Consider the following 17,538-nt stretch of genomic DNA (forward strand, 5'->3'; position numbering starts at 1 on the left):
GCACACTTTGCTGAATTAACCTCCAAATCTAAATTCACCTTTAAACCATCAAATTCAGCACATACTTACAATCTATCTAGAATGCATTTACCAAAAAAAAAAAAACCACCCAAGAAACCCTAGCAAAACAATCAACAATGCGGACACATGGACATGCTAGCCATATCCACGCCCTATAAAATTACCAGATGTAATTTGAAGAAGCTTGCAGCAGCCAACATTTAAAATGTAACTCTTTCACACTTGAAGTAACAGAAACCACCATAAATTTTTTCCTGTGTTTGAGAGAGTATGTAGACTACACAAAATTAAGAGTACTATATGTTTCTTTCACAAAACAAAATGGTCAACTGGAAAATGTATGATTAAGAATCAAATGATAAAGTTTATAATGTCTCACTTGGCCTTACATTAATCAAAATAATTTTTTCATAAATATGTAATATCAATCATTAATTAAACTAGAACAACTCTACACTCCAAATATAATAATTCACTCCCATTTAGAGTAAACCAGGTACAAATCACTAAGTCAGTTAAGAACTAAGTAATTGTTCAAATTTTTATTTTGATGCACAGTATGAGGAATGAACTCTTAAATCAACTGAATTTTATAGAAATGAAACAGCAAATAAATTAGACCCATGTTAAAATAGAAGGTCAGTTAAATGTCCAAATTTAAGGACATAACAGCCACAGATAAACTTCAATTCTATATTCTTCTTTCAGGAAGTCAAAGTCTTTCAAACACAACTTTACTATGAACTGGTCCAGAGCTCAACAGCATACGGGAATGCTTAACAGGGGTGGTGATCAGGGACACGCTTCCTGTAAGAATTAAAATAGGGCAATAGTGAAAATGAAAAGCATGACTGTAACCGAAGGTCTATATTAAATACAAACGCAGCTAGAGTACTACTTTTATTAAAACCAATTTTAAATGTGTAAAAAGGATGTTTCTATCTCACAGTTAACATCCCTTAATTATTGTATTGTTAAGAGAACAGGAAAAATCTGCAGTGTGCGGGTTGCAGGTAGGTACTCAGCAGTTCTCAGCTTCTCACCCAAACAACCTACTTACCAAATATATACTTTCCAGAAAATGGTTAGTTCATGTTTTTAGCTTATGCTAGTTAATTTTACGAAATGAGTCAAAGACGGTTCTCTCAGTCAGAAGTTGTAAAATGACAAGTCTTTGGGGTTTCTAAATTAAAACTTCTGGGTCACTATTCTAAATGAATGAAAACAAAAAGTTGGTGATGGACTTGGGTAATTCACTCAAGTATGTCAACAGTACCTCCCACATCTTTAATGTTAAATTTTTATTCTCTGGTAACCATACAGTGAATCAGGAAGGGGGCATGGTAGGGGTACTAGTGAAATTTTCTTACTTCCTGACTGTGGAAACACTACTTCATGAGGCAAGCACAACAGTTAAGAGAAGCGAAAAAGCATAAAAACAGATCCAGACTAAAACATATTAGGATCATATAGAGATAAACCTTCCAATTTATGGGAGTATGACCAAAGGATGTCAATAAAGAAAAAGTTGTCAAGCATCTGTCACTAAACACTCCCTGGAGATTAATAATGAGTATGAAGAGAAGTCCACAGTCCAGTATGTTTGGGAAGCACAACCAAGTTTTAAAAAATTCATATTTCTTTACTGCAAATTACTCAGACTGTCTAATATTTTTAAGACACTTGAACTTCAAAAACAGTGATACCAGCTCAAACAAGGTACTATAGTTTGTATTTCAAATGTGGTTAAGGGAGCCAAGTTATTACAAAAACTTCTGAGGCAGCTATGCGACCTTGCCCCCAAGTCAGAAAATTTTACCTATATAACTGTTTTGCCTTGCTATCATTCTACTTGAAGACAACAAAAAATGTAGCAGTATTTACCCATCTTTGTTGGCACTGCTTCCAAGAAAATTTTGTCAACTTTTCCTTCCCTCGTTAACTTTCCATTTCAAAATGAGTGCTCCTCATTACCCTATTCTCCCAATGCTAGAAGAAGAGAGAATCTAGATTTTGTAGCCCAGTCCTTTCCACTCACCACAGTGGGAGATCTGAGTATCATTTTAGCTTTTCTGTCCACATCCAAATCACTCTTTTCTACTCTTTCCTTCCTCTAACAGAAAGAGGACAGCTGCCATTCATAGGAGAAATCCAATGGAAGGAGTGCTGCAGGGGCACGAAGAACTTCGTCCACGTGGGACATCATTTCCTAGTAACATTCCTACTTCCTCCCGTTCCTCCTCTTGTTCCCTAGGTCCAACAGCAGCTGCTGGCGGACTGCGCCCCTCTTCTGCATCCATCACTTCCTCTTGATGAAACTGCTCCCAGATGAACACACTCAATTTTCACAGAAATGACCACACCTCCTCTAGCTACCATCCCACTTCTCTGCTCTCATTCACAGTAACATTCCCTGAAAAAGCAGACTACATACAATTCCTCTTTCCCCAGACTCTATCGAATTTACTTCAAGCTTTTGCCCTCTCTATTCCACTGAAACTGCCCATTAAGAACACCAACAACCTCGTTGCTAAATCCAATTTTTAAGATCAATTTTCAGTCCTTACTTGACCTATTTGCATCATCTTGGGAGCTGATCACTCCTCCTCCCCAAATACGTTACCTGGCTGCTACACACATTCCTCCTACCTCAGGGGCACTCCCCCAACCCAACCTTAGACTTTTGAATTATGGGAAACTTCAAAAGTATATAAAAGTAGAGACTGTACAATGAATCCTCATGTATCCATTATCCAGTTTAATAAAATCCTTCTTACTGACTCTTGACGGCTGTTCTAATTCAAACTTATTACTGGAATTTCAAGCATTCAGTCCTTTAAAAAAAAACAAAAAACCCTTTCCCTTCTCTAGATACATTCACGCTTTTGGGAACTCAATTAGTAGTGTGACCTTCTATACTACCACATACAGGCTGACAACTCCTAAAACTTTAACGATAGTTGAATTTCTTCCCTAAATTACAGGCTCAATGATCCAACTAATCGCTTTCTCAAAGATTACTATCTCAAATGTCCAAAGCTGACAACCCCCATCTTTCCTCCCAAAGCCTTCCTCCACCTCAGTTAAGAGAAACTTCTATTTTCCACAACAAAAACCTTGAATGACGTGGCCCAGTATTGTTTTGTTACTGTTATTTTAGTTGCTGGGAATTTACATGTTTTATTTCTGAACTAAAAATGTTTAATACTGTCATGTTAAAACATAACTGAGATATTTCTGACAAAATTTAGAATTTCCCCCCACTTCCCATGAAGTGGGAATATGCTTAATGTATTGGAGAAATGTGGCAATTATTAAGGAGCTTTGAATAAAAATCTTTAAGACTGCCCCCTCAAAAACCCACCCTTGAATTATCAATTCCCTTTTCTCACAGACCTTATATCCAACCCATCATCAAATCCTGCTGACTCTACCACCTAAAATAGATTTATTATCAATCCCTCCTTACCACCTTCACCTCTATCTGCCGGTCCAAGCCACCATCCCCTCCCATATCCCTGAACTTCCCACTAATAAAAATTAATGGTTTTGGTAACTAACTAGCTACAAGCAGTTAATTTAATTAAAATTATTAACTGAATCTTCAAATGCTAAGATTTTTCTGGCCACCTAGTCATTTTTGCGTGAATGAGTTTCATCTGAGAAAAGCTGCTGGAGGGATTTCCCTGGCAGTCCAGTGGTTAAGACTCTGCATTTCCACTGCAGGAGGCTCGGGTTCAATCCCCGACTGGGGAACTACAATCTCGTAAGTAACGGCCAAAAAAATGGTACTGGAATAGGACGGGGAAATAATGGAAACAGTGACAGACTTATTTTCTTGGGTTCCAAAATCACTGCAGATGGTGACTGCAGCCATGAAATTAAAAGATGCTTGCTAAGATGCTTGCTCCTTGGAAGAAAAGCTATGACCAATCTAGACAGCATCTTAAAAAAGAGACATTACTTGGCTGACAAAGGTCCATCTAGTCAAAGCTACGGTTTTTCCAGTAGTCATGTATGTATGTGAGAGTTGGACTTTAAAGAAATCTGAGTGCGGAAGAATTGATGATAGAACTGTGGTATTGGAGATGACTTTTCAGAGTCCTTTGGACTGCAAGATCAAACCAGTCAATCCTAAAGGAAATCAATCCTGAATATTCATCAGAAGGACTGATGCTGAAGCTGAAAACTCCAATACTTTGGCCACGTGACGTGAAGAACTGACTCATTGAAAAAGACCCTGATGCTGGGAAAGACTGAAGCCAGGAGAAGGGGACGACAGAGGAAAAGATGGTTGGACGGCATCACCAACTCGACAGACCTAAGTTTGAGCAAGCTCCGGGACAGGGAAGCCTGGCATGCTGCAGTCCATGGGGTCGCAAAGAGTCAGACATGAACTGGAATAGGACACATTCCAGTCAGACTGAATTGGAATAGGAACATGTAAGGAACTCTGCACATTATGTGCTGAAGAATATATACATATATATAGAAATATATGAAATATATAGAAATACTTTTCTATATATATATAGAAAAGTATACCCAGACATAAAATGACTGGAGCCAACTCATCCTGGTAAACAGACATCATTTCTTACTACTACCTCCCTACCTATATGCTCTCTGGTTTTAGACTTTCCGAAGCCTACTCTTTTGTGCCCTTTCAATCTTGAGGGCTACCCTGTGTTACCCATATCCTTCTCCCCACTAAGCTTTTCTGGTTTAAATCTAAGAGTTGTGACCACGTATTTTAAGTAACTGGCAAAATACTGCTATCTAGACAAAATGGCTCCACTTCCCATCAACTACAATTAACAAAAATACAGCTGTTGTTTCCATGTTAATTTTTCCTAAGAGATGGTTTTTAAAGTGTTACAATACCTTGGTGCTGCCTTGATGATGTTGTCCACACGCAGAATCACCTCTGCTGCTTCAGCTGCACTTAAAAGAACTTGTCGCTTCACCTGGAAACTTTCTGTTATACCCAGTACCGACATATCTCCAATGGTACCTTCCTTCATATCTGAGAAATATTCACTAGATAAACAACTAGTCTTAACTAAAGTATCAAAACATATCTAATAACAGAACACATTAATAAAATTAAACCTGACTTATAAAAAAATATATAATTACAAAGCCAACTATTCAATTTAATTAGAGTATTCTCATCAGATTATCACTCAAGGAAAACCTTTTAGAAAATTAAAAGATCAACTACTGATTATCTGTATTAATGAAGGGTAACTATGTCAAATAATAGAAAATTTATATGCAACACATCACCTATAAAACTGAAGAAAATTTGTTCATCACGACTACATCATGGAATCTAAAGAACTGAAGGAGAATTTAAATCATCTATTTTTCTTATTAGACTCCCCCTTCATCTTCTGTAAGATCGTTATTCATTAACTCTCTTTTGTCCAGTGCCAGGATTACCTACCCTTAAAAATATTCCTTTTACGTCCTAGACCATTTTATTGGGAAAATTTTCAATCTGAAGTAAGTCTTTTTTAGGCCACTTTCCCCCTGGTGGCTCAGTAGTAAAGAATTTGCCTGCCAATGCAGGAGACATGGGTTTGATCCAAGGGTTGGAAGATCCCCTGAAGAAGAGAATGGCAACCCACTCCAGTCTTCTTGCTTAGGAAATCCCATGGACAGAGGAGCCTAATGAGCTACAGTCCATAGGGTCAAAATGAGTCAGATACAACATAGCAACTAAATAACAACATAATGGTTATGAAGGCAAGGGTCATAGGAATCTTTTACATGGTTGTTACGAAAATTCACATTAAAAAAAAGAACTTGGTAAAGAGCTACTCTTAAGAACTCCCACAAGATGCCAATCACTTTCTTACCCAGTCCAGCAGTTGTTTTGCCTTCACTATGGGCAGCTCGGAGCTGTGCCACCAGGTCTGCACTGTCATAGCCCGCATTGTCAGCTATGATGGTTGGCAACTACAAAGTGAAGAGGACATGGTTAACTATCTACTCTACCAACAGAGTTCATTTACCAACTAGAAGAAAAGCTTTCTAAAACTGTACATTTAGAAATAATGTAAAATCTGTTTCCTCTTAATTACTGCTCATGAAGAGGTTTATAAACTCCAAAATCGAATTTAAGCAGTGTAAACCATTCTTTTCTTAAAGCCAAAAAAGGAAACATTTTCTGTCCAAGATAAAAGAATGTATAAATTCAGGGCTCCCTTTTTCATTAACTTACCATTCTCAGTGCTTTAGCGTAAGACTCCATTGCAACAGCTTCTTTGCCTGGTGTTCTACTGGCAAGCTGTGTCACGGCATGAGCCATCAGCATCTCAGAACAGCCTACAGATTAAAATTCCAAGAACATAAATCATTACACTCAGTTGCCTCCAAGACACTAAATAAGACTTCAAGATCTATTAAAAATTAAGTGCACAGGCAGTACGAAGTAAGAAGCATTAAAAGTCAAAAGCCACTACTACACTTCAATAAATAAAATATTTTCAATATTTTTCAAATGCTTACCTCCTCCATAAACTGTTCTAGAATCTTTCACAGTCTGGGCAAGAACACAAAGAGCATCATGCAAAGATCTTTCTGCTTCATCTAAAATTTGCTGAGTGGCACCACGCAGAACAATGGTGCAAGCCTCACCTAAAATTAAAAAGAAAATAATGTTCTCATGTCACAACGAACTCAAGCTGTAAAACATAAAAATTTGCCTTCTATTATTTAGGTTATATTATGTGGTTTTGAAAGCTGATATGTCTTTTATTGCTGCACATTCTCTTTGCTAACAATCCACATTCCTAGCAGTTCTAAATTATCTGAAACAATTACATTGAATATGCATTGCTCACAAAGACAAGGTTAACAGGCTGCCCTCAAGACACTGAAATTAGCATACACCATGTTTTTTAAGAATTAAGACATATATTCTAGTAACTGTAGTAACTTTCTTTCACTTCAACAGAGCCTAAACAAAAGGTTTAGGAACCTAAACCAACAGAGCCTAAAAGGTTTAGGAACCTAAACAACAGAGCCTAAACAAAAGGTTTAGGAACCTAAACCAGAATCTACATAAGCACTCACCAAGGGCTACCCCAGAAAAGTGAATGAGTTTGTCTTCTCCAATCATGACCTCCTCAATAAGTTTGCAACTTCCAAGCTTCACTAGTTCTGGATGGTCAAAGGTAGAGGCAATTTCACCACCTATGAACAAAAATATTCATTAATTAAATGCACAACAGGTTTGAAATTTCCGCTTTCTTACAAGCAAAAATGAACAGAAAACATATTAAGTTGACTGCTTACTATATGCCAAGCACTCTGAAGCACTTTATACAAACTAAATTATTTAATCTTCACAACAACCATAAGAAGACAGGTTTCATTTATCACTCCATTTAGAAATGGTAAAACTGAGGCAAGGAAATGTTTCGTTTTCATCTAAGGTTACATAGTTCAAACAAATATGAAACTGAAATTCAAATACAAGCAATCTGGCTTCCTCTATGCATGTTATATAATTCCACCTTAACTGAGATTTTGACATTTACCTTTAAGGCTGAATTTATCAACAAATTCAGACTTTCTTCTGAATTCAGTCTAGAAGACTAGTATTCTATGATCTAGTATCACCAAACATGAAAATATTTGGCTAATCTTATTATATCAACAGGTGCACTGACATTAGGAACTGCTTCAAATAGTGAGCACTTGGTATCTGTGAATTATTACAATAACTGAAGTGTCAGAAAGCTCCTGTAATATAAGGCCTAGAGAAGGGGGAAATGTATACTGAGGATTTCCCAGAGCAAACTTAATGAGAAGGCAAAAAAGCAAATTCATTTTCTTCCTTAGGTCTTCCCTTTATTCCTATCTTCCCTCCACCTTCCATGCTATAAACATTTCCTTTCCTGGTTCTTAATTAAGACAAAGTTAGGCTTCCATTTTAAAATCCTTTTCTCAGACTTCCCTGGTGATCCAGTAATGAAGACTCTGCTTCCACTTGAGGGGGCATGGGTTCGATTCACGGTCTGGGAACTAAGATTTCACTTGCTGCGTGAGGTAGCCAATAAAATAAATAAATCAAACAAAACCCTTTTCTCTAGCTCTTTACTCTCTCTCTTAATAAGATACCCTCAATCATCAACCCAACCCCTTTTCCTACACCTTACCGATAAATTGGCTAAATAATTCATGCTTTATTTCTACTGTACAATTAACTTTATAAAAAGGACTCTGGTCTTCCCAACTCTACTAATTTATACTCACTTGTATAGCTGAAGCTCTTATTTTTGGTTGGCAAATTCCAGAGACAGTTCTGGAACGTGAGACACAATAGATGTTTGGGATATCATATGCCCCAACTGAGACCAATTTGGCTTATGAGAATTTTCACTGATCCTACACTCACTCACTCATGTACACCTGCTTACAAAATATTTAAAGTCCATTTGCAAGACCCAATTTCACACATCTTGACAACAGATGAGTTTACTAAGGATGGGAGCCACCATGGAGTCTAATTCACAGCCAAACAGCTGGTGTGCTTGAAGCAGTAAATCTTCTGAATGTATGTGGCAATTTCACATTATCAAGTCCTTGTGATAATAACTTATACCATGAATGTGCTATCATTCACATTTCTTATATCTTTAATTTTGCTGCATTAAGGAAGTAATTAAATAAAATGAACATCATAAGATTTATCACCTAAGTATCAAATATGCAATAACTTCTAAAGGAAGTAAACCCACCTCCAAGTAAAACGTCTCTTCTTAGGTCAGAAGACTATGCTTCTCAAATTATTGAAAATGGCTTAAGACGTTATTTTGAAGTAAGTCCAATCCTACCATCTACTTAGTATAATTTCGTCTAATACAAATAGCAGTTCCAAACTGAATGTGGTGTTCCTTGTGGCTTTACATCTAAACCCCATTCGTGGAATTCTCACTGCCAGATCACAAACCAACTTTCCAACCTATACATTGTCAAGCTCTTGAAACAGGATAAATGTTGTTATACTTAGTTTTCAAGGGCTACTTAGCAGTTACCACCACTAAAAAAGTGAGTAACTGCACTGTATGTCATTTTGATGTAGATATATCTGTAAATGCACTTTTTAGTCTACACTGTGACTATAAAACCCATACCCGTATTGAACGATACTGGAGTAAACCAACTTTTCATCATACACTCCTGGACTGTTTCACACTTATTCAACATTTATTACTTTCATAAATTTAAAAAAGTTAACAAAAACAATGTTTAAGTATTTGACCCACTGTCTGGCATATAGTTAAATGTTCAATAGAGTACTATTCACCAGGCACATAGAGTGAACAGGGAGTACCACACCAGGCACAAAGTGAATACTACTCACTTAGCATTAGAATTAAATGAATAAACTAAAACTCAAGACTCCTTTTTTTAAGCTTCAGTTTATCTAGACTATGTTTAGAATAGCGGTCCTGAGTGTTTGTGAGAAAAAGATATAGTACCTTTAAAACAACACAGCAAAAATAAATCTAAACCTACAGTGAAGCTGGCATTTGATATGTTAAAAATGAATGTGACTAAAGATATCAAAGATTGTGAATAGCTGTTTAGATTCTAGGGACCATAAGGGCACTTTAAGGTACCCTTTTCAGGTACGAAGTACTTTCTTTTTACTTTTAGAAATGAGTTACATACACTAATTCTCAATAAATCCAAGAGTGATTATTTGTTAGAAGTTAATGTCTTTTTTCCATACCTGTGACAAGAGCGAGGCGTTCCACGCCTACAAAATCTGCATGCTCAATAGCCATAACACCAGCAGCACCAAAGAGTTGTTCAGGATAATTATAAATTAGTTGCCTATAAATAAAAATATGAAAAAACATTGTTCAAAATTGTTACTTCACAAGATAAAATACATCAGATTAAGAAAAACATGAAAACATTTTTACCTTGCCAGCAATCAAAGAAATGCAAATCAGAAAACTGCTATCATTGATAGAGAAAAGGTTTCATAAAGCATATTAAATGATTTAGTAAGGCAACTGCCTTGCTGTACAATCTTACTTATATTTTGGGGAAAAAACCACTTCCTAAATAATAAACAACTAAATTCTATAAGAATTTTTCTAAATCATTCCAGAAAAACAAGGCCCTTTCTTGGATCATTATATTGTTAGCAAATACAAACAGACCTGTTAATAAAGCAATTTATCCCATGCTTAAGAATACGTTCAACTTTCTCCTTCATTTTTTCCTTTTCTGCGTGTTCTATTTCAGCAACCTTTGCTGTAGAATCAACTCTCACCCGGGAACCAAATATCTAAAACAAAGGAAAGCATAAAAAATAGCATCACTTTCCTTAAGTTTCACAGCATACTTAAAACTTTTTAATGTAAATACAACAAAACTGTGTGCACTGTGAACGCACACATACAATATAAATACACACTCATATATATTCTCACACACACACACACACACACACACACACACACACACACACACACATATGTCAAGTACAACTGATTCCCAACCCAAGTTTACAGCAGCTAACAATCAGAAATCCAGGAAATGTAGTTAATATACCTTAATTTTGTCTGTATCCATACCAGTATTTGCAATAAGAATTTTAGCATTTTCAATTCGTTTTGGTTGATTTACACCAATTTTTTTATCCAACAGAAAGCCTGTTAAAACAGAATTTTATTAAATACTTCAAGGCTGTATCAATGAATCTTTTAAAGTAATATGCTTTATCAAATTACTCTTTCAAAGAACGCCATTTCTAGTCTAATTCATCAAGCTCCTAGAACCTAAATTGCATTCCACACCAGTGACCATAAAAATTAACTTAGCAGATTATTTAAAAAATAACATGCAAAAAAGAAAATATGAGGCACAGTAGAAATATGAAAAGTAAACAGACCATTTTTTTGTACAACTTATATACTTCAATAAAAATGAGCTAATTAAAAAAAAGTTATTTTTGAATCTTTTATCTCAGATACATATTATGTTTGCAGGTGTGTGAGTTGCAATGCAAACTTATTAATCCACTTTCATTAGCTTAAAACCAACACAAAACAAGCTCTTAAGATTCAGATAGAGACTACTGAACTTTTTAAAAAACTGAGGCTGTGATTAACATGAAACACCATGGAAAGCAGTCAGACAAACCTGTCCCCCTCATGCTCATGCTGCTTATGGGCTATGTATACAAGCTTGGACCAAATTTCCAACCCTAACTACTCATCTATAAACAGGAATATCAACAGTAGCAGAGATGTCATTAGTAGCCAAGGGGCCCAAAATGATCATACGAATTGAATACTGTGTTAACTGTATTCATACGAATTGAAAATACTTGTGTTTAACTGCTTCCTTTAGATACATCTTTTATCTTTTAACTCATTTATCACACCTTGGGTTTTCTGCTATATTCAGCTGAACTTAATTCTCATTCAATGGATCAACATCATGATAAAGAAATGAGATTTTGAGTACAATTCCAGTAGAATGCCTGGCACAGAGTAGACATTCAATGGTCACTATTCTTGCCTTAATTCTTTCTCTACCACCAAACTCGATTAGAAATGCTATACAGCCCTTGCCTATAAATTCAACCTAAAGTATTTTCAGAATTGTTACACCTGTGAAAGAGAGACAACATGAATTTCTGCAACTAACCCCGACTCCAAATCACTGACTAGTAAAGCAGAAACTATAAAACATAATTTATTCCTTTTTTCCCCCCTTCTCTATAGAATGCCTACACTGTCTACAGGTCCCTTTGTGAAGTAAATGTACTGTGAACATACTGTAAGAAGAAAACATACTATTATTAAGGACATAGCATAAAAATACTAAGACATTTATCACTCCTCAAGAACACCAGAAACTGTGTCTTCAACATCTGTCAACCAACATGACCTACCCAGACCCTTCCTAGAGAACACTTTCAATCCCATAAAAAATACCATTTGACAATAGCTGACTTTAAGTAGAAGAAAACTAAGTCTCTTTATTAGAAACTGTAACTTACTTCATAGTATAAACTAAAACCTAGAGGTTATCAAAGAAATGCTGGGATAGTATGAGTAGGTCAAGTACACTGTCAATATAACAAGTGGATTAAGATGACAAAAATCATTGCAACATGATTTGTTCCCTTAAAGTCAAGTTTTCTCGCTTTGTAAAGTGTCACTAGTCCTGACTAAATAAATAAGGATTCACTCAGTATTTAGCTTTCAACATCTAGTCAACACATCTTTTCCCATATACAATATATACATACCTTCATCTAAATAGGAATCTGCCAGACTTCCTCCTAGCTTTTTGATAACATGAATTGCCTCCAGGTTACCAGAGCCTTTTAGTCTGAGAACAGCTTCCACAGCTAACTTAGTAAAGTGGTCTTTATGATGAGTAAGAAGTTTTGAGGAAAGTGTTGTTCCTGCAATGTTCATTAAATCTTGACGGAACTTAACTTCATCAGAACTAAAATACAAACCAAAAAAAAACCAAGCAAAAAAATTCACGTCAGGTCTTAAAATGCTTCTCCAAAGTTATCAACTTTGCTTTACGTTTCCAAAACTTATCCAAATAGTGTTTGCCAATAGATACTGTTACCTCAACCAGTCAGGGTTCTTTAGTCATAGAAAAAAATTAAACCTTATCAGTAATCAAGAAATACAAACAAACTAATACTATTTTCCCCACCAAGCTGGCAAGCTACCAAAGCAGAGACACAAGCAAACAAAAATTTCAAGAACACGGGGAAAGAGACAGTTACACAGCCAGTGGATCTGTAAATTAACGATCTTTTTCTAGAGAACTACTTGTAAGGTAAACAAAGGACCCAGAAATTATACTACTTTTTTAAGTAACGACTTTGTCACAACATTATAAAATAAAAAATTGTCAAAACTCAAAATCTCCAATTACAGATAAGTGAATTACAGCAGTAACATAATCAAATGCATATACCTCTACTAAAATTAATAAAGTACACCAACACCTAAAAATTGTGCTTGCTATTCAACTAGGTTAAAGAGGCTAAAAAATCTTCTATATAATACTACTTTATTGTGATTATATATGCAAAAAGCCAGAACCCCAAATTTTAACTTAGGGACTACCTCTGGCAGGTAATGTGGGGCTTTTCTGGTTGCTGTTGAGGCAGGATGAGGTAACAGAACCATGTCCCTGTGTGCTTTCCACTGCTCTCTAGACTTCCTGAACTAAGTATATTTTGAAAAGAATATTAAATGTTTAATACAGTAGTACTGTGGTATACCAACCCATGGTCGACTGCAGAATTCAATAGAGCCTGTCTTGCTGCCTTTGTGGCTTCTCTCCAACCCGCAATAATGGTCTGTGGATGAATCTTTTTTGCAATTAAGGATTCTGCTTCCTATTAATAAATAGTGGAAACACACATCAATAGCAAATTTGTAATAAGAAAGAATCTGATTACTTATGACACTCAATACCAGAGTAGGAAAAAATATCCAGCGAGATGAAGTTACTCAGATATTCTTACCCTTAGCAATTCTGCTGCGAGAACAGTAACAGATGTAGTGCCATCACCAACTTCATCATCTTGAACCCTTGACATATCTACCAGGAAAAAGCTAGTTAATAACTCACTTATATGTGATTCTGCTTTTGAAATTATTAATACTTCTTGGTACCTCATCTAATTCTCCAAACATACTCACTACCAGTCTAAATCTTACTTATCTAGGTGTCCTCACCTAACAAATTCTTTGGAACTCTTCAGTCTGAAATACAGTAGTTTCACCATCAGTAAGTACATCACACTCCAAGACTCTATTTAAAAAATTTTGCTCAAGTATAGTTGACTTAAAATGTTAATTTTTATTATACAACAAAGTGATTCAGTTGTACACATATTCTTTTTCATATTATTTTCAGTTACAGCTTATCACAGGATACTGAATACAGTTCCCTGGGCTATATATTAGGGCTTTGTTGTTTATCCATTCTACATACAATATAGTTTGCATCTGCTAATCTCAAACTCCCAATCCTTCCTTCTTTCACCTCTCCCTTCTCTCCTGGCAACCACAAGTTTGTCTGTGTATCTAAGTCTGTTCTTATTTCATAAATATGTTCATTTCTGTCATAATCCACAAATAAATGATATCATATGGTATTTGTCCTTCTCTAACCTACTTCACATAGTTTGATAAGCTCTAGGTTCATCCATGTTGCTGCAAATGGCATTATTTCATTCTTTTTTACGGTTGAGTAATATTCCATCATGTATATGTACCACATCTAGGAGTTTGTATTTTAATAATGATAATTATCAGTAAAAAAGTAGACATCGATTAATCAAAAGGACAGTCAGTCAACACAGTCTGTTTAAAAACTGTTTCCAAATGCTAACAAATGCTGTCCTAAGACTCACCAACTAGAACTTTAGCAGCTGGGTTGTCCACACCAATGTTTTTTAAAATAGTTGCACCATCATTGGTTACCATAAGAGATGCATCTCGTCCACTGCTTAACAATATTTTGTCCTGAAAGGAACATATTTGCTTCAGGTTAAGACAGAAGTACATCTGGAATGATGCATGGATTAATCAGTAACCTCAGATTGCTAATGTGTAAATACTCTGAAGGGTTATATGGCAGACTCCAAACTGTTTCACTGTATATATCCGCTCCCAAAGCAAACCCTGATGTCCTACCCTTCTCCAGTCCTAGAGACACTAGAAGAGCGAGACATTAACAAGGCTGTTTGAATACTGTAAGAGAAAAACTAAGTGTACCTCACAATACAATAATAAATACAAATGATAAAATAAGCAAGATGCAGAAAAGTATTTGACAGAGCAGAGGGAGTATATCTAGTTATACTGAAAAAAAAAACTAAAAAAACAGAAGCTACAGAAAAAGTACACATCAATCCTATCTTTGACGAGACAAAACATCGTCATGAAAAGAATATATAAACAAATGTCTTATAATTCATAAGATACCTGTACATCCACATAAAGACAGCCGTTAGATTTATATCCAAAGGATATAAGTGGTTATCACTGGGGAAGGGAGTGGTATTGGGGATAGTGATCAGAAGGAGACCTTAGTCCTAGGGGTACGGTCTTGATTTTCAGTAAGGAGAATGTACCTATGTCTGAATTTTTATAATTAACAGTTAAGTTTTAAATATGAAAAAGCACCCACAAGTTTTTGTATTCCCAAGGGCTCTATAACGACAGTAAAATACTAAAATTCCCTGTTTTTCTTACCATGCCCTTGGGTCCCAACGTGCTCTTTACCAAGTCTCCAATAGCAATGGCACCAATAAAAGAAGACTGGAATAAAAATCAGAGATGACCAAAATAAACTTCAGTCTTAAAATCGTAAAACAAACAAAAAAGCACTCTTCTATCTTTGTAAGAACGAGGAAAAGGCTTACCAGGCGAGCTGTCTCTGCTCTCTCTTCATCAGCTCCAGCCTTGAAGATATTAACAGGTGCAAGGGAAAGGGACGCCTAAAATTGAAAACCAAGAATCAGTCTGAATACCAGTATTCTTTAACATACATACTTAGATGAGTTTCACTAGACTTAGAAGTAGATACCTAAAAGAACATGAATTTAAAGAAGAAATGTTCCTTTTTAAACAAATGAAGCACTCCATGATTAGGCAGTCATTTATTTAAAGCGAAGGGAGCGACTTAGGTGACATTCCTTTTTTGGATATCTTAAGCGCTCCGCGAAAAAAATTCTACACCGAAGACACGGACTCTAAGTATGGCAGGACCAAAGACCGCAAAAATGATTTTAAACTAAAAATAAGGATGCCGCCAGGAGGGGGAGGGAACGCGACAGCCTGGCTTCCATCACCACCTTCGGGCCGCTCCAGGCTCCGCCCTGAGAGGGAGGGAGGGGCCCAGCGCGCTGACCCGCCCGGTGCACTAGAAATTTCTTAGCTTAGGGTTAGTCCTAGGTTTCGAGGTTCTGGGCCTATCCAGAGACCGAGTCAGAACAAATGCCAGCCTTCAGGCCCACCCTTCCTTCTGGCTCACAGGGAGGGCCTCACCCGCGGGCCCGGCGCAGACCACACGCCGCGGCCTGCGCCATGTGCAGCGGACCCGGGGTACAGGCACAGCGATGCTGGGATACAGATGGGGCAGCGGACGGCGGAGGACAGCAGAGGGCGGCGGGGGACAGCAGAGGGCGGCGGGGGACGGGAGGTCTCGGGCAGGGACTATGGGGCGAGACTCACCATGGTTCCGAGGAGTTAGGCACACACGTTATCCCCTCACAGCTCGCGCCCGCGACCGGAGGGACGAGAGGGCGGAAGTGACGCCACACGCTCTGCCGCAAGGGGCGGAGCCTCGACAGCCGCGCTTCACGTCAGGGCACCGCCCTCACGGGGGATGGGAGGGGGCAGCATTTTGAGGGTCGGAAAGCCTGCCCGTCACACTGGAGAGGCGGGGCCTTGACTAAGGCCTTGCTTTCTGCTTTGGCACCTACTGAAAAACAGGAAGGGGAGGGCTGGACATCTTGCCTGCGGCCCAGAGGTTTGAGAGTAGAACCCGCAAAGAGAAAAGAAGTTGCGCTGTGGGCTGTTGCCATAGCAACGGAGTTTTTTCTCGCAGGTTTTCTTCTAAATTTAACCTTTAAAAAAATGTTGCCTTAAAGTACTGCATATACAGAATTTAAAGCGATATATATTAATGTAATAGGGGCCAGACAGACATGTGGCTGTTACCATAGGTCTCTCTCTCTCTCTCCCCTCATCCTCTGTATAAATGGAACCTGAATTAGGACTGAGGGAAGATGGTCTTTTGAGACACTAGTCTGTCATCTTCTTGGTCTGCTAGCTTCCCAATTAAATTCATTATTCTTTGCCTGAACAACTCATCTCCTGACTTATTGGCCTGTTGTGCAGCAAACAGCCACTCCAGTGTTCTTGCCTGGAGAATCCCAGGGACGGGGGAGCCTGGTGGGCTGCCATCTATGAGGTCGTACAGAGTCGGACACGACTGAAGCGACTTAGCAGCAGCAGCAGCAGCAGCAAACAGAGTAAACCTGGTCTTGGTAAATTTTGGCAGTGCCAGTCAGGAACCTTTGTTGTTGTCAGCTGGCTCCAGTTTGGGAATTTTTAGGTTAAGCCCTAGCAGCTTCCTGAACCACTCTTCCTGAGGATCTTACCTTCAAAATTCCCTGAAGTATTACCAGCTGCCCCTGCGCTTGGCAGTTGGAGGAAAGAATCCACATTTGGGAAAGGGCTTCTCAGGTGGCACTAGTGGTAAAGAACCCACCTGCTAATGACCACAGACCTAAGAGTCGCGGGTTCGATCCCTGGGTCGAGAAGCTATCCTGGAAAAGGAAATGGCATCCCACTCCAGTATTCTTGCCTGGAAAATCCCATGGACATAGGAGCCTGGCAGTCCATGGGGTCGCGAAGAGTCGGACACGACTGAGCAACTGAGCACACACAAGCTCCATATAGTAAGTTGTAAGTTGCTTGCTGTATA

General features: G+C 37.7%; 1 protein-coding gene across 1 annotated transcript; it reads right to left on the minus strand.

The window, feature by feature from the left end:
- Nucleotides 1–548: 548 nt before the first annotated feature.
- On the minus strand, nt 549–16,430 carry CCT2 (chaperonin containing TCP1 subunit 2). Its single transcript, XM_019960829.2, has 16 exons — nt 16,281–16,430; nt 15,470–15,544; nt 15,300–15,365; nt 14,456–14,567; nt 13,562–13,638; nt 13,320–13,432; nt 12,314–12,516; nt 10,606–10,706; nt 10,212–10,339; nt 9,773–9,876; nt 7,105–7,224; nt 6,538–6,666; nt 6,251–6,354; nt 5,886–5,985; nt 4,906–5,047; nt 549–828 (listed from the first exon to the last, which is right to left on the minus strand). The coding sequence occupies exons 1-16, from the start codon at nt 16,281–16,283 to the stop codon at nt 798–800; spliced, it is 1,608 nt and encodes a 535-aa protein (XP_019816388.1). The 5' UTR covers nt 16,284–16,430; the 3' UTR covers nt 549–797.
- Nucleotides 16,431–17,538: the final 1,108 nt, after the last annotated feature.

Source organism: Bos indicus, chromosome 5 (assembly GCF_029378745.1).
Source record: "Bos indicus isolate NIAB-ARS_2022 breed Sahiwal x Tharparkar chromosome 5, NIAB-ARS_B.indTharparkar_mat_pri_1.0, whole genome shotgun sequence".
In the NCBI taxonomy this organism is placed as follows: domain Eukaryota; kingdom Metazoa; phylum Chordata; class Mammalia; order Artiodactyla; family Bovidae; genus Bos; species Bos indicus.

What these genes read in the sequence shown, in the direction of transcription:
- CCT2 (XM_019960829.2), bottom strand. An exon ending in CGTTGGGACCCAAGGGCATG is followed by an intron (nt 14,568 to 15,299) that starts GTAAGAAAAACA and finishes TGTTCCTTTCAG; the next exon opens with GACAAAATATTGTTAAGCAG. An exon ending in AGATTCCTATTTAGATGAAG is followed by an intron (nt 10,707 to 12,313) that starts GTATGTATATAT and finishes CTGTTTTAACAG; the next exon opens with GCTTTCTGTTGGATAAAAAA.